At 44.7% G+C, this 18256-nt stretch overlaps 1 protein-coding gene across 2 annotated transcripts in view; it reads right to left on the reverse strand.

Annotated features, from left to right (window-relative positions):
• Nucleotides 1–18256, reverse strand: part of LOC147014754 (dipeptidyl peptidase 1-like) — a 36809-nt gene that overhangs the window by 16395 nt on the left and 2158 nt on the right. For both annotated transcript variants that reach the window (XM_085852983.1, XM_085852984.1), the window contains exons 2-4: nucleotides 15056–15201; nucleotides 12857–13020; nucleotides 8029–8184 (exon numbers count right to left, since the gene is read on the reverse strand). In XM_085852983.1, coding sequence (XP_085709109.1) covers nucleotides 8029–8184; nucleotides 12857–13020; nucleotides 15056–15201 — 466 coding nt within the window. The remainder of the gene's footprint in view (nucleotides 1–8028; nucleotides 8185–12856; nucleotides 13021–15055; nucleotides 15202–18256) is intronic.

Below are 18256 nucleotides of genomic sequence, written 5' to 3' on the forward strand. Positions count from 1 at the left end.
TACCTCCCAAGCATACACTGATTGGTTCTCTGCCCAACCTCATGAGCCACGCATCACGCCCACAGTTGCAAGCAGTTTTTAGGTGTTTTTTGGGGGGTGTTGGCGGTTCAATGCATGAGATGCAGTTCTTACCTTGGCGCATGATTGTGTAGCATTACTTTTACCATCCTCGGAGGGGGGGCGGGGAGGACGGGGGGGCGGGGGGGATTCGGTGGGCTTTTGAAGAAGTTGAGTCACTCAAACTCTTGGGCCTCCCTATCAGCCATGATCTTTCTTTGACAAATAACATTTCCAAATTGACCTCCAAAAACACTCACAGCATGGGCATCCTCCATCATGGAATGTCTTTTTTGACACACCTAAACTACTATCCACCAATAGGGCCTTCATCCACAACCTGATGGAGTACTGCTCTCCCCTCTGGGCTGGCTCCGCTGCCTCACATCTTACTCAGCTTAACATCATGGAAAGCAAGGTCTTCAAGATTACTGGAGTCTTCCACGATGAAGCTGAGCCGATAGTCCAATCACTTTTGCATTGCAGACAGGTACGTGGTCACTCTGTCCTCTACCGCCTCCTTTCTGGTCTTGCTCACACTGCTATTCCCTACCTTCTCCACCCTCCCCCCTTCCCCTCCAGGTTTCTGCAGGGTGCACGTGGGTCACCAGCATTCCCATTTTAGTGTTACTCCCAAAATCCCGAATCACTGCTCACCTCCACTCATTCATTCATCTTTTTTCCTGCCTGTGGAATCAACTTCCACATTCTCTTCAATATCTGTCTTCCCTCCAGGTCTTCAAGACAGCTGCTCACCATTGTCTCATTCCCCATCCAAAAATATACTATGATCTTTTCTACCCTCATTAACCCTCCTTCACATGCCTATCTCTTTCCAAATTTACAGTTTTTCCTTAATTAGAGTTTTCTTCTTTATCCGTCTTGTCCACCCCATGCATCCTCCCATTCCCTTCATTCCTTCCCACGTCCGTTATTTGCTCAAGTCTATCTCTGCTTTGTTCCAGAACCCTGCTGTTGATGCCCCCCACACCCCCATTCTTTCTACTGTTCCCTTTGTTCTGTTGTGTCCTGATCCGTTTACTGTTCTAGCTCTTCAACGAACGAGCCTTGACTTCGTATACAAAAAAAGAAGATTGGCAAACTGGTTCGCATATTCAAGTACGTATAGGAAAATGGAAAGGTGCAAAAATGTAAAAGGTGTTTGCACCCTGCACGAAAAAGGTGCAAAAAACAGATCCCTGCAACTACAGACAAATTAGCCTTCTCCCAATCATCAGCAAGGTTATGGAATCCATCATCACTTCAGATATTAAATCCTTCCTCTTCTCCAATGGCTTGGTTTCCAATCATCAATTTGGTTTCAGACAAGGTCACTCTACCCTGGATATGCTGCTTCTGCTCTCCCAAGAATGGATGGAGGTCCTCAATGCCGGACATGAAATCAGAGCCATATCCCAAGACATATCGCGTACTTTTGACACAGTCTGGCACCCTGCCCTGCTCACCAAACTCTCTTCCCATGGTATCCAAAGCCATCTCCACTCATGACTCACAGACTTCCTCTCCTGTCACAGTCAACGTGTGGCCCTAAATGGAGTTATTTCATCCCCTCTTCCTGTCCAGGCTGGAGTTCCTCAAGACAGCGTTCTGGGCCCTGTTCTTTTTCTGGTTTTCATCAACGACCTCTCCGACTCTCTGGAAAATCCTCTTTATCTCTTTGCTGATGACTCCACCCTCTGTCGTACCATTTGTCATCACTCAGACCGGCAAGCAGCAGCTTCTTCACTTTCTGCAGATCTGGGTAAAATCACAAACTGGTCCAACATGTGGAACGTGTCTTTCAATCCTGACAAAACTCACACTCCCACTTTGTCTCTCTGAAAGGACTGTTTGGACCCCCCCCCACACCCCCACCCCCCATCTACTTTCTCAACAATCCGCTGGAAGAAGTCCTTTCTTTCAAGCTTCTGGGTCTCACTCTCTGCCATGATCCTTCCTGGGAAAGTCACATTTCCAACCTGGCCTCCAAAGCCAGTCGCCGACTGGGAATCCTCCGTCGTGCAAAGTCCTTCCGAGGACCACCTGAGCTCCTGACCACATACAAAGCTTTCGTCTGCAACCTGATGGAGTACTGCTCCACCCCTCTGGGCTGGTGCTCCTGCCTCCCACGTTTCTCGGCTTCACGCTGTAAGTCTTTGGGTCTCTCACTCTCTCACCGCAGGCAGGTCGGTGGTCTTTCTGTCTTCCACCATCTCCTCTCCAGTCTCGCCCCCCCCCCCCCCCGCTGTGTCTGCAATTTGTCCCCGCTATATTTCCACAGGGTGTTCAAGATCCGCCAACAACCCCCTTCTGGTAAAGCTACCAAATTCACGAATTACTACTCACCTTCACTCTTTCATTCCTCTTTTTTCCCGCCTTTGGAATAAACTCCCTCACTCTGTTCAATCCCATTCTTCCCTCCAGGCCTTCAAAACAGTTCTTTACCACCACCTCTTATCATCCCCCATCCAAATCCTCGATATTTTTTTATCCCCGTTAATCCACCCCAAACCCACCTCCTTCAAATTCCCTGCTTTCCTTCCTGAAAGTCCCTGTAATGTCCATCTTGTATTCTCCATGTTCCCCACCCCATCCCTCTCCCTTCCACAGATCTCCTAATGTCTCTGTTCCCCACTGTTTTGTCCTTCCCACTCCTGCCCCTCTTGTCTCGTGCCTCCCTTGCTGTGCATTGTGTGTTAGCTCTCACACGAGCCTCGACAAGGTATACAAAAAAAGTGTTGTTGCGAAAGATTCTGTAAATAAAAAGTACTGTACTTGAAGCAAAGTCATAATTGAAACACAAACTCATACTCGTACTCATGTACTGTACTCCATACAAAGCATCGGTTCTGCAGAAGCTGTCTCTTAGTTCAGGGATTACAATGCTCGATGGGTTGCCACTCTGACCCAAGATACTTGCCTGAGTGTGCAGGAATTTGGAACTTAGTCAGTGTGCCAATCAATGTGCAGTCTGCAGTGCAGATGATCTTCATGTGCAGCCTGCAGATGCTGGTTGTATCATTGGTTGAGGGTGCAGCTATGCCGCTGCTGCAGTGCCCCCATACCAGTATACTGGTACTCATTTCACCGACCTCAGAAGGATGACAGGCTGAGTCAACCCGACCGAGTGTTAATTCAACGGAAAAAGGGGCTCAAACTCAGGACCCTAAGATCCCAATCCAGCCACCCTTATCACGAAGCCAAACTCAGGCTTTGTTCTGATGATAGTTGTTGTGATAATAAAGTGCCATACTGTAATTGGCGGCAACGGTAATTGGGCGGATGTGGCAGCACTGTATATGAAGGTCAATGGCTGGTGATGATACGTATACCACGTACTCCGTGGAAAGTCATGCTGGAACAGTAATGGTATGTTATATACTATATTAGGAATAATGTACTCTGATGAATGTAATTGGGATTAGAGTATGGAGTTTAACTTCGTTATTATGTGATGCGTATGTGGTATTTGCCTTCAGTATTATGTGTACAAGTTATTGTATTTTGTTATTCTTACCCTATGTATATTTATGTTGTTGTAGATATGCGTATGGGTTTTGTGAGAATAAAGCCGATCGAAAAGGTCTATTGTTGATTACTACAACAATAATTTATTCTCACAAAACTTACCCGGTTGGATTGGACAAGAAGAGCGCTGAGGCCTACACTGGAATGGAGCGTTTGCTGAGACCAGAGAGGCTGGATTCGGATCCCAGTTCACCCATGGCGGCACAACAATGGAAACACTGGTTGAAGACGTTCGAAAACTTCCTGGGAGCTCTACCACAGGATAATCTGGATAAGATGAGTCTGCTTACAAATTTTGTCTCACCAAGACTATACGAAACTATATCAGAGTGTACCATTTATGATGAGGCTATCCGTACTTTACAGTCACAGTACGTAAAGCCCACTCATGAAAGGTTTGCACGCCATCGTCTTGCAACTCGCCGCCAGCAGGTCGGAGAGTCCTTAGATGAATACCTTCTGACTCTGAAAACGTTAAGTAAAGAGTGTAACTTTGGGGCTGTAACAGCAACTCAACATTGCGAAGAATCCATCAGGGATGCCTTCATTAGCGGCCTGCAGTCACCACTGATCAGACAACGTTTATTAGAGAATAAGACTTTAGATTTAGCTACCATGTTTGATCAGGCTAGATCTCTAGATTCAGCCCAAAGAAATTCAGAATCTTATTGTGTTATTCAACCCTCCCGTTCATTGGGTGTTGCCTCATCCAATCAGAATACCGGTGAAGTGGAACCCACAACTGTAATGGCTGCTACGGGTGTTAAATGTTTCTTTTGTGGTTTTTTAAAACACCCACGTGTAAAATGTCCGGCACGAGAGGCTGTGTGTCATAAGTGCCATAAAAAGGGTCATTTTGCTAAGGTGTGCCGTAGTACTTCATCAGTAGCTACTGGTGCTTGTGCAACTTCCTCTGATCAGGCAACGCTAGCGGCTGTGTCTTCTGCCGCTGCCCCAGGGGTGTTATCAAAGGCGGTTGTGAGGGTCACGCTCAATGGAGTGGAATTGGATGGCCTTATGGATAGTGGTAGTTCAGAAAGTTTTATCCATCCCGACCTCGTTAAGTGCCATTCCTTAAGTGTACATCACACCCGAGGCAATGTTTCCATGGCATCCACTTCCTTCACCGCTCAGACATCAGGGTTCTGTCGAGTCAATATCAAAGTAAACGGTCGGTGCCACCAAGATGTGCGTCTGTCCATACTCCCTCAGCTGTGTTCAGATATAGTTTTGGGCCAGGATTTTCAGGGACTGCATGATAGTGTTACACTGACATATGGAGGTAGTTTGCCACCTCTTGTTATCTGTGGACTCAGTACACTGTGTGTTGACCCTCCAGAACTGTTTGCCAACTTGACAGCTGATTGTTATCCTGTTGCTGCTCGATCACGCCGGTACTCTCCCGATGATCGTAAATTCATTGAAAAGGAAATTCAAAGGATGTTGAAGGAAGGTATTATAGAGCCCAGTAACTCCTCTTGGCGTGCACAGGTTGTTGTCGTTAAGAACGAAACTCACAAGAAACGCTTAGCCGTGGACTATTCAGAAACTATCAACAAATTTACACTTATTGACGGGTATCCTCTGCCTCGTATAGATGACACTGTTAACAAGATTGCTCAATACCGTGTTTTTAGTACTATTGACCTCCGTAGTGCGTATCATCAAATCCCCATCAGAAATGAAGATAAGCCATACACCGCGTTTGAGGCCTGTGGACGCCTTTATCAGTTTGCTCGGGTTCCCTTTGGCGTCACTAACGGAGTGGCTTGCTTCCAACGTATCGTGGATTCATTCATCCAAGAAGAAGAACTGGTTGGAACATTTGCTTACTTAGACAACATTACTATTTGCGGCATGACTCAGGAAGAGCATGATGCTAATCTCACGAAATTTCTTGAGGCTTCGAAGAGAAAGAATATAACTTACAATGAAGACAAATGCATCTTTTCAACTAACAGGCTCAGTATTCTCGGATATGTGGTGGAAGGAGGGGAAATGCGCCCGGATCCGGAACCACTCCGACCCTTGCAGGACTTGCCTGTGCCTCGGGACATGAAATCGCTCCGACGCATCCTTGGCTTCTTTGCCTATTATTCACAGTGGATATATGACTACTCAAGCAAGATCCGCCCACTGTGTGCCACTACTACATTTCCCATGACAAGGGAAGCAGAAGTAGCTTTCCATCTTCTTAAGCAAGACATTGAAGGTTCAGTGGTGAGGGCGATTGACGAATCCGTACCCTTCGAAGTTGAGACTGATGCTTCGGATGTAGCAATTGCTGCAGTCCTCACCCAGGCAGGACGTCCGGTAGCCTTCTTTTCCCGAACCCTTCAGGGACCCGAATGTCGTCACGCTTCTATTGAGAAGGAGGCCCAGGCTATTATTGAAACAGTTCGCCACTGGAGACAGTATTTGACAGGCAGACATTTTACCATAAAGACAGATCAACGATCAGTGAGCTATATGTTTGATAAGCAGCATAAAAATAAGATAAAGAATGATAAGTTCATGCGTTGGAGGATGGAATTATCTTGCTATGATTTTGACATTGTGTATCGTCCTGGTCGAGAAAACATTCCCTCTGATACATTCTCCAGGTCTTATTGTGGGATGGCATGCCACGATCGACATTCACTGTTTAACCTCCACGAAGCCTTGTGCCACCCAGGGGTTACCCGCTTATACCATTTTGTGAAATCTAAGAATATGCCATATTCTGTGGAGGATGTCCGGCAGGTTGTTGGATCTTGTAGAATATGCGCAGAATGCAAGCCCAAGTTTCACCAACCAGATAAGACTCGACTCATAAAAGCTACTCAGCCATTTGAGCATCTCAATATAGATTTCAAGGGGCCTCTTCTGAGTACAGATAAGAATCAGTATTTTCTTAACATTGTGGACGAATATTCACGGTTTCCTTTTGTATTTCCTTGTGCCGACATGACCACTTCCACGGTTATCAAGTGCCTCTGTCAGCTGTTCGCTATTTTCGGAATGCCGGCTTGCATTCATTCGGACCGGGGACCCTCCTTCATGAGCAAGGAATTACAAGACTTCCTTGCCAGTAGGGGGATCGCTGGTAGCAGAACTATTAGCTATAATCCTCAAGGGAATGGCCAAGTGGAGAGGTTCAATGGTACCATTTGGAAGGCAATCACAACGGCTCTAAAATCCCGTAATCCACCCATCAAATGCTGGCAGACTGTTCTGCCTGATGCTCTCCACTCAATTCGTTCACTGTTGTCTACAGCAACCAATGCTACCCCTCATGAAAGACTTCTGAACTATTCTCGTCGTTCTTCCTTGGGAGCCTCGGTGCCTACTTGGCTCTGCAATCCTGGGCCAGTCCTGCTGAAGCGTCACGTATGCACAAATAAAACTGATCCCCTTGTGGATGAAGTCGACCTCCTCCAAGCAGGACCCCACTATGCCCATATTCACTACCCGGATGGCAGGGAAACTACGGTCTCTGTTAGACACTTAGCCCCAATTGGAACCCCATCCAAGAGTGAACCCCAAATTCTACCTCAGGCTTCTGAAGAAAATGTAATTCCCCAGGGTAGTCCCCAAGACGCACCCTGCTCAGAGGGGGATGATCTCGTTCCTGATATGGTTCCTGCAACTCCACAGCAATCAGATGCTGTGGATAACCCTCCAGTGCCAAGAAGATCCGGTCGCGCCATTCGTCCTCCTATTAGACGAGATTTATAGAGATAGATTTCTTGGAAGGGGGTGAATGTTGTAATAATAAAGTGCCGTACTGTAATTGGCGGCAACGGTAATTGGGCGGATGTGGCAGCACTGTATATGAAGGTCAATGGCTGGTGATGACACGTATACCACGTACTCCATGGAAAGTCATGCTGGAACAGTAATGGTATGTTATATACAATATTAGGAATAATGTACTCTGAGGAATGTAATTGGGATTAGAGTATGGAGTTTAACTTCGTTATTATGTGATGCGTATGTGGTATTTGCCTTCAGTATTATGTGTACAAGTTATTGTATTTTGTTATTCTTACCCTATGTATATTTATGTTGTTGTAGATATGCGTATGGGTTTTGTGAGAATAAAGCCGATCGAAAAGGTCTATTGTTGATTACTACAACAATAGTTACCTCCTATTATTTGACATGGACACTGCGGGACCTATAATGTCCACCAACTAATGCCAGCAATTGGGACATCCAGTTTAACATTCATACGAAGGATGGCACACACATTGATGCCTGGTCCTAAATGTGAACCACCTGAAACACCAGTTTATAGCAGGGTCGACATTCAAACCCAGACTCAGCAGCTCAAAACCTAGTATTCATAGCTCTCGGCTATCCTGCCAATGATAAAATCTAAACACCAAAAGATAATCAAGTAAAGATTAAAAATAGATTCCAGTGTCCTCATAATTTTCCAACTGGTGTGGTCAGACTTACTTGAACAAGCGGGATCTGGAACCACCAGCTCGCTTCTCCAGCATCTCCATGGGCTTGCCAACATACTCGGGATACATGCGTGCCTTCCAGAAAACTTGTAACTGATTAATGGCATCAACAAAGTCGGGGTTGTATTTAAAGAATTGTCTTGGTGTCCTGAAATTGAGTGAAACCACAAAGCACCTCTCATGACTGACAATATAAAAATGTACAAGTTAATGTCACAATTCAACATCCGTGAAACGTTTTTAACCCTTTTTATGATGTTGATCATTTAATTCTAAGACTAAGGTTGTAGTTTGACAATGGATTTTGTGGTTGGATAAGTAAGATTTAAAATTCTGACATGTGCCATTGTTGTTGCAAATCTGAACAACCATAGTGCTTCCCCGCTGATGGACCTCAGGTAGCTTGTACCTGTTGCTGTGCTTGAGTCTTAGCAGTAACTACTGAAATCTATCTGTCCGGCTTCTTCCCGACATCTTTGATTTTTGTTCCTTTCACACTTTTCTACTTTTTCTCATTTTAGACCCGGAGCCCAGGGTGGTCAGCCTAGCTGGAAAGTTAACCAATTTTTATGTATATAGCAATGGTCCATGTGCATGTCCAGATAAGGAAATGGACGTCTGCTGGGCACATTCTGGTGGGTGTGGTCAAAAGGGCCATAACAAAGGGACACCGAAATGGAGCTAGATCAACTCTGCGAGTTAACCTCATGAAACCGAGTTGAAAATGTTCGGCATAATCCCAAATATCATGTATGACCACTGCCAGACATTTTCAGTGGTGGGGTGCGCTTGCCAGATTACATAACCGGAACCACAAAGTTGAGCTAGATCAGCTCGTGAGTTAACCTGATGACACCTGCTGGAAAATGTTCAGGTCAGGTCAGGTCAGGTATGGGAGCATGTGCCAGAACAACGCATCGCTGCGTCCACTTTCCGCCAGTACTCCAGGGGCCTCCGTCTGGCCATCCCCCAGGCAGATGCCAGGCCAATCCCCATCTCCTTGAGATGATGGTCAACCTGCTGCAACCACGAGGCACGTGGTCGGCCCACTGGCCTCCTCCACTCATGAGACTCCCTCGCTGAGAGAATCTGGTGAGCAGGATCAGAGTCAGGAAAACGAGCCACATGTTCATACAGCCGCAACTGACGCTCACGGACTATGCAGGTAACAAATCTCATCCGAGTCTCTCTCAGCAACCGCTCGTTGGACACAAAATCCGACCAGCGATAGCCAAGGATTCTCCGAAGAGACCTGGTACCAAAGGAATTAAGTCTCCGTCTCAGATCCTTGGTCAGATTCCAAGTCTCGCATCCATAGAGCAAGACTGGAAGTACCAAGGACCTGAAGACTTGGACTTTCGTCCTCCCGCACAGGTACCGGCAGCGCCACACCCCATGATCCAGTGAATCCATGACTCCCCAGGCCCGACCCAGACGTCTATTCACCTCTGACTCGCAGCCAGCAGAGACATAAATATCACTGCCAAGGTAAGTGAATCTCTCCACGACCTCAACATCCTCACCACAAACAGACACAGACAGGACAGCAGCATCCAAGATGTCACCGAAACCCTGGATCTTAGTTTTGACCCAAGAAACCCGTAATCCCAGCGGTTCCAACTCCTCATTCAGCACCTCGAGGGCCCCCAAGAGGATGTCTAAAGTCTCCGCAAAGATGACTGCATCATCTGCAAAATCAACGTCCGAGATCTTGACATTCCCAAATGACGCACCGCAGCTTGATCTCTCCGACATCCTCCCTAAAATCCAGTCCATACAAGTGATGAAAAGTGTGGGGGACAGTACACACCCCTGACGAACTCCAGTAACAACTGGAAATAAGTCAGAGATGGTACCACCACACTTCACAGCACTCTCAGTACCAGAGTAGAGTTCAGACATCAGATCGATCAGTTTTGGTGGCACCCCACGAAGACCAAGAATCTTCCAGAGGACATCCCGATTCACTGAATCGAACGCTTTACAGAGATCAACATAGGCTGCAAGCAGCCCCTGCCGAAACTGTCGTCTGCGGTTTTGTGAGGACACGAAGGGCAAGGATACGGTCAATCGTTGACCTCTTTGGTGTAAAGCCTGACTGCTCTGGACGCTGGTGTTCAAGCAGATGGTGACAAACCCTATCAAGAATTATCCGAGCAAAGACCTTGCCTGGCACTGAGAGCAGCGTCACCCCTCGGTAGTTGTTGCAGTCTTGGCGATCACCCTTCCCTTTCCAGAGAGGGACAACAAGGCCCCTCTTCCAGTAAGTTGGGATGATGCCTGTGTTCCAGGCAGAGCACAAAACTGCATGCAACGACACGAGTGCAGCATTTCCACCAGCCTTGAGAAGTTCGGCATGGATGCCACAGATCCCTGTAGCTTTGCCCCGTTTCAACCGGTTCACCGCAGCCCGTGTTTCCACAAGCGAAGCGGGACCACAGTTGATTTGAGGGTCAGCAACAGGGATTGTAACACCCTTGACGTCCAACTCGACAGTTGGGGGATCAGCCTGGTACAACCGCTCAAAGTAACCGGCCCAGCGGGCCTTCACTTAAGACTCCTCTGTCAAGAGCCTACCACTCTCTGCTCTAACTGCAGTGCTCCGAGGGATGGGCTTGGATGAACGCAATGCGACAATTCCCCTGTAAGTGGGACGAGAATCAACTGTCCACAGGTGATGCTCTACCCCCTCACAGATTCCTCGCACATAGGCCTCCTTGTCCACCCTCAGTGCACGTACAGTTTTACGCCTCAGCTCCCTGAACAGCTCAGCTCTGCCATTCAGCCTGGCCCTGTGACTCTGGTCAATGGTATCCAGTGTCCCTTGAGAGACAAAATTCTTCTTTGCCCTGTGGTGAGTTCCAAGACATCCACCGGCAACATCAAGGACGGTGGTCTTGAAGGCACTCCACAACTCTTCAGGACCCCCCAAAGCACCCAGACTCCCCAAGTGTCCACTCAACCTGTTCGCAAACTCCTCAGCTACTCTCTCATCCCTGAGCTTGCCAACATCCAGCCTAGGCTGGGATGGTACCATTCTCCAGGATTTAAGGTGCAGCTTTTTGCTACAACAAGCCTGTGGTCAGTATTGAGGAACTGAGCACTCCGGTAGACCCTGCAGTTCTGGATCATCCTCCAACGACTGTCAATGAGGACATGGTCAATCTCCTTTGCCACACCGCCAGCGTTGGAATACCACGTCCAGTGATGAGCTTGTGGGCGCGGAAACCATGAACCAGCCACCCTAAGTCCATGACTTCTTGGAAAGTTAAGGAACTTAGTGCTATTCTGGTTCATAGTTCTTGACCCATGGGGACCAACACACACCTCATAACCATCCCTATCAGTTCCAGTCGATGCATTGAAATCCCCCAAGACTAGAAGTGTATCTCGTCTGGGGCACTGATCAACCACAGACTCGAGCGTGGAGTAGAATGTGTCCTTCACGGTGAGATCACTCGCCTCAGTCGGAGCATAAACAGAGACCACGGAAATGACACACAAGGAGTGACGAATCCTTAATCTCATAACACGCTCGTTGACCGGTGATACCTCAATTATCATTGGGGTCAGCTTATCGGACACAGCTACAGCAACACCTTGGGTATGGTAACCATCAGAACGACCAGACCAATAGTAGTTGTAACCACCCACCATTATCTCTCCGCAATCCGGTCTCCGAACCTCAGAGAGAGCTGCAATCCCGATGTCCAAACGCTTGAGCTCAGATGATAACAGAGACAGGTGATCATCCTCTCTTAGGGATAGGACATTCCAGGCACCCACCCGAAGTGACCGCCTCAGGTTAACCCAAGGAGACCGCCGTCTGGTGGACGACACCTCAGCACCACTCCGACACACTCTCCCGCAATCTGACCCAGGGATGTTACCCCGTGGTTTCCCTCCTATCATCAAAGACTGGGGGTCCCGAAGGCTTGCCCCAATCCCGTCATCCGGTGAGCTGCCCTGCGAAGGGAAGCTGCACAGGAGGTATTCCCACGGAGTGGGTTTTCAGATTTTTTTGCGTTTTGCGGAATGAAGGGATTTACGGTGGCCGGAGTGCACATCCTGCCACCAACCTCCTAATAAAAAAAGTAACCCAACTGCAGGAGGACGTCCGCATACACAGTTGGGCACTAGATATGGATGGCCGTTGGCTCACAAGGAGCTCCTCCGCCCTTTGACAGGTTTTGTTTTTAATCCTGCTGGGTGTCCATATCCAAACACCCTCCTCACCAGAAAACCTGGTGGGGGAGACGGTTTAGTCGCCGACAACCCGACCATGGAACAGGTTAGTACAGGTTTACATGGTACCTGTCGCAGGTCAAAGATCGAACCTAACCTGACGTGGGCATGTTCAGCATGATCCCGAATATGATGCATAACCACTGCCAGACATTTTCAGTGGTGGGGTGTGCCCGCCAGAAACTCCCGAATGCCCCCATCCCCAAAATTGAGCAAGATCAGCTCGTGAGTTAACCCGGTGAAACCTACAGGAAATAGTTTGTCAGAGTCCATGGTATCATGAATGACCACTGCCAGACATTTTCAGTGGTGAGATGTGCCCGCCAGACACCCCTGAATGCCACCACCCCAAAATTGAGCTCGATCAGCTTGTGATTTAACCTGATGAGAATAACATTGAGAATAACATATAATGGAATAACAGCAACATAACTTTTGAAAAGCAGATGTTTTATTTCTAGTCATGGGAAAAGAATGGATTTCTATACATATCCCTTTTTTATTGACAAGAGCGAGGCTCTTGGAAAAACTATTTGTGCTACGAACTTCAAAGACAAATATGAAAAAGAACACACGTTTTTGAAGAAAGGTCAGCAACAACCAGACGAGTCGATGTCTCAGCTGGTGGATCTATGCGTTGTCCGTAGAAACAACTCCACTGTTGAGCGAAGATATTGTGTACCCATCCGGGCCTGGCCTTGTCACAGTAGCTGATGACTGTCCCATTGATTTTTGAGAACTGTTTGTAATTAAAAAAAAAAAAACCCCAATGTGAAGCATAAACATTTGTGTACATGTATATTTGAATTCCATTTTCATAAATAAATTTTAAAAATATAAGGTGACAGGTAAGATGTAATTTATTAGCTCAACGACAATCATGTCTCCCGTGTGTGACATTGAGCTGGTAAATGAAAAGGGAACCTTGCCTCCACCACTGGAGGGCATTGGGATAGGCTATTGGCCTTGGGGGCTTTCAGGTCTACACTGATCTAGAAGCTGTCATAAAACACGTGAATTCGGTCGGATAGTTGACTTGTTGGATCACTGTATTTTAATGTGCTGAATCTTGGAGAGTGACTCTCATATACTTGACATCTTACAGTTAATAGCGAATGCAGTGAGCTTCATACTTAACGCGTGCACATGAGAGAATAGGAAACAACAACACAATACCCCTGGCAATTTGGAATCCATGTCGTTGGCTATGACCCTTTTGCTTCTGGTTTTTTTTTTAAATGCTGTGCGGTGTATAAACACGATTGGGTTTTATTTCTATCTTGTGAGTATTAATTAACACGTCAACATGAGAGAATAGGAAACAACAACAACAACAACAACAACAACAACACAATACCCTGGCAATTGTGAATCCGTGTCGTTGGCTATGACCTTTTGCTTCCGGTTGTTTTTAAACGCTGTACGGTGTATAAACACAATTGGGTTTTATTTCTATCTTGTGAGTATTACTTAACGTGTGCAAATGAGAGAATAGGAAACAACAACAACAACAACAACAACAACAACACAATACCTTGGCAATTGTGAATCGGTGTCGTTGGCTCTGACCCTTTTGCTTCCATTTTATTTTTTTTGCTTCTGGTTTTTTTTTTTTGTTTGTTTCCGGTTTTTGTCATGGGGAATGATGCATGCTGGGAGATAAAGGCATCGTCGGAGACATGAAAGACCCAAATAATATCAGACATGGTGTATATTTCCTCCACTGATTTTAATAAAGATATCTCCCGCATCATCAAAAATAATTTTTAATCGTGATTTACATTATTTGATCGCTGATCCCGAATCCAGGCCGAAGTAACCGGAAATTGCATATACAGTTGTGAACAACTTATAGGTAAAGTCATATGCGAATGTAAGAAGAATTCAACGTTCGCTTCTAGTATTAATTTTTTTTAGATGAGATCCTGTTCTAGGCAGTGTAGTTGTTGTTGTGAAGGTGATGTAGAGGTATAATGTTGAGGTAATATTTATTTTTTTAGATGAGATCCTGTTCTAGGCGGTGTAGTTGTTGTTGTGAAGGTGATGTAGAGGTAATATATATTTTTCAGATGAGATCCTGTTCTAGGTGGTGTAGTTGTCGTTGTGAAGGTGATGTTGAGGTAATATTTATTTTTCAGATGAGATCCTGTTCTAGGTGGTGTAGTTGTCGTTGTGAAGGTAATGTTGAGGATTTTTTTTTTCCAGATGAGATCCTGTTCTAGGCGGTGTAGTTGTTGTTGTGAAGGTAATGTTAAGGTAATATTTATTTTTTTCATAGCAAAAAGACTTTAATTTGATCTATTTAAGAAGCAAATGCAAGAAGAATTCGACGTTCGCTTCTAGGCTTTGCCTATTCCATATTATCTTCCTCTTATCTGAGCCAATGATGTAACATCAGGGTTCAACAGAGTACATAAATCGCTTCTAGATTCTTCCAACATGAAAAAATGCGAAGAGAACAACAAAATGTTAAATATGCAGGAAGGGGATAAGAAAACGATGAACAATAGATGAAGAGCTGTCAAATATTTTTTCCCTTTTCAATAAGCTTCACATAACAACCGTGTCTTCAATTCCAAAAGTATCAAGAAGCTCAACCATCACCGTGAAAATCTGTGACACTGGATACAAATGACACAAAGGGGCTAACATTTTCACTGAGTTTCAATGATGCAAGACCAATTGTTTCTGGCTGGGGAGGGGGGGGGGATAAAAGGTTGTCATTTAATGCCCATTACTTGTGTGGAATAATTAGAAAACTGAAAGAGCCTTACAGGGAAGAAGGCAAACCACTTGTATCCAGCCACCTCCACTTCAAACCCCTGGTTGTAGATGAGTGTAAAGGTTCCCTTGTTTCCATGCTCATCTATGGCAGTGTTGAGCTTCTGTAGCTTGATCACTTCCTGTGTGGTGTCAGGGCCTGCCAGGTGAGGGCAATGAAGGCAATGGTGACCTGATCAAAACTTCCTTTTGTGATCCAAAAATAGACTCTAATGTAATGCAACCTTATCGGTTGTTTTAAAATATGAACAAGAATTTCATTTAAATGCATTTACATCAAAATGCACAAACAAAAACCTCACCACATCTCCATTAGAGTTGGGCAGGTATGGATACCTGAGACCCAGTGTGTGGCAGGAAGTTTAAAATGCATTTGAATGATTTCCTTTCCATCTCAACGATGTACTTTTACCTCCACCACCTAAGATGAAGGAGGTTATGTTTTCAGTCCTTCCTGTCTTGTTTATTTATTGCTTTGCAAAAAAATATTATTTTTTTTGACAAGTATATTGATCGCCTGTTTATTTGTTTGTTTGTGTGTTTGTGTGTTTGTGTTTGTTTGTTTGTTTGTTTGTTTGTCTGTCCGCTCGCCTCCAGCCTGAACCGCTCAACCGACTGTTCTGAAATTTTCAGAGATTAATGTCACCGACTCTGCGACGGTCCCGCATTGAAGTCTTGTAAAATTTGGTTGAGCAAAAAGGTCTACATAGGCCAATCGGCCAATTTGAGCCAAATTTACTAAAATCCTCAAATTTCATCCGATTCACTTGAAATTTGAACAGGTCAGTGATTGAACTGCACATCAGGTCAGGGATTACTTTTGAGGATATCTTAGGTCAAAGGTCAGCATAGGCCATAAGGTCAACACAAAATAGGCCACATTTTTAAATTGTTTCTAAAATCGTCAATTTTAATCTGATTGACATGAAATTTGAAGACCATTTGCATATCACGTCGCTGAATTCAACGACTTATTAATTTTGAGATAAACATAGGCCAAAAGGCCAATTTGGGCCAAAATGGGCCAAAAAATTAAAATTCTCAATTTTCATCTAATTGACTTGAAATTTGAAGACCATTTGCATGTGTGGTAGCTCAACCCAACCACCTATTAAGTTTGAGGTCAACACAACAAAAAGGTCAACATTGGCCAAATTTCTAAAATCCTAAATTTTCATCTGATCGAGTTGAAATTTGAAAAGGATTTACATATCAGGTCAATTAATTCAACCACCTATTATTTCTGTGGTTACCATAGGCAAAAAGGTCAACACAGACCAAAAAGGTAAACAGGCCAAATTTCAAAAATCCACAATTTTAATCCAATTAACTTGAAATTTGAAGAGCATTCGCATATCATGTCGCTGAATTCAACCACCTATTAATTTTGAGGTAAACATAGCTCAAAATGTCAAAATAGGCCAAAAGGCCAATTTAGGCCACATTTTCTAAAATCCTCAATTTTCATCTGATTGACTTGAAATTTGAAGATCATTTTCATGTCAGGTCTCTGAATTCAACAACCAATTAATTTTAAGGTCAAAAGGTCAACACAGGCCTAACTTATAGAATTGATAGATAGGGCCAAAAACTAAATATATCAACATATCTCAAAAACTTGTGGACGGACTATGACAACACAAGGTGGATGAGTTGAATCGGTGACAAGAACAAGCGGATGGATTTTGGTTCGGATCCAGCCCATCAGTGGGATACAAAACGTGAACTGTTAAACCTGGCAGAGGTATGCGCTCTACCGAGTGCCGTTGTATTTTGTGCTGTTTTGCCAAGTTGTCAGTCCATGAGTGATTTTTCATTTGTTTGTTTGTATGTTTGTTTGTGTACAGGATATCTCAAAAAGTTGAGACAGGTTGGGTGTGTGACAAGGATGAACTGATGAGATTTTGGTGAAGATCCAGATCCAGATCCAGATTCAACGACGAGAATTTTTAATGATTCTTCAGCATTGAGAGATAGGGCTAAATGATATATAACACGATATCTCAAAAAGTTGTGGATGGATTCGGATGAAACTTGGTGGACAGGGTGTGTGTGTGTGTGTGTGTGTGTGTGTGTGTGTGTGTGTGTGTGTGTGTGTGTGTGTGTGTGTGTGTGTGTGTGTGTGTGTGTGTGTGTGTGTGTGTGTGTGTGTGTGTGTGTGTGTGTGGCAAGGCCGAATTGATTCGATTTTGGTGAAGATCCGAATCCGGATCTGGATATGAGAATTATTTAATTTCAGTCATTCTTCACCATTGAGAGACAGGGCCAAAAACGATATAGTACTGTATAGCATGATATTTCAAAAATGTATTGGACCCCATATGTTCTCATGGATCAGGCACTACGTAGCGGAGGTATGCGCTCCACCGAGTGCCCTTCTAGTTTCATGTGAGAATGTAACGGCTGCTCCACGGCTGCTGCTGTGTAATTTCATAATATTGTTTATCAAAGTGCTAAAGATTAAGCAGAAGTTGAAGGACGATTATAATTAGACTTGAAATCGCTATTTTAAAATTCCAATCAATGTTTGGGAAAATTTCCATATTTCCTGTAATTTGCATGAAATTGAACACAATGATAAACTTAGTTCTTCTCAACATTTACAAACTTATCAATTCAAATATAATTAATGAATATAATTTCTACTTTTGTCAAAATTATTTTCATCGAAAGATATTTCAGTGAAAACAGCAACACAAGTTCACTTTTCTTCCTCCTCTCCCCCATCTTCCCTAACCCCCCACCTCTTCTGTACAATTAATTAAATAATTATAATATTGAAACAACCTATTTGTGTTCAACACAATATTTTGAAATGCTCCTCACAGTAAACTGAAGGATCTCAAGAACATTTCCAATGCAACAGTAAATAACATGAAAAGATGTTAAAACTGTGAACAATCACCTTATAGTTAGCACTGAAAACCACACTCCTCAGAAACAGATGGAACATTGGAACACCAAGCAGCCCCTTATTTCACACTGATCAGTTAACTTGTTTCACACGAAATAAGACGAAATATTTAGCATATCTGTGTTTAAAGGTGAGAAGGTGAGGTTGGGGAAATGGAGGGGGTGGTTGATGAACTTTAATGGGCTCATAAGGCACACTCGCCTCCAGCTGTCTACAGCCTGGGTTTGAATCCAGTCCCAGCTATAAACTCTCCTCCCAGTATTTTACATGCAAGGGGAAA

The sequence above is a fragment of the Eptatretus burgeri genome, chromosome 13 (genome assembly GCF_056783735.1).
Source record: "Eptatretus burgeri isolate ZD-2024b chromosome 13, Ebu_testis_v1, whole genome shotgun sequence".
Classification (NCBI taxonomy): domain Eukaryota; kingdom Metazoa; phylum Chordata; class Myxini; order Myxiniformes; family Myxinidae; genus Eptatretus; species Eptatretus burgeri.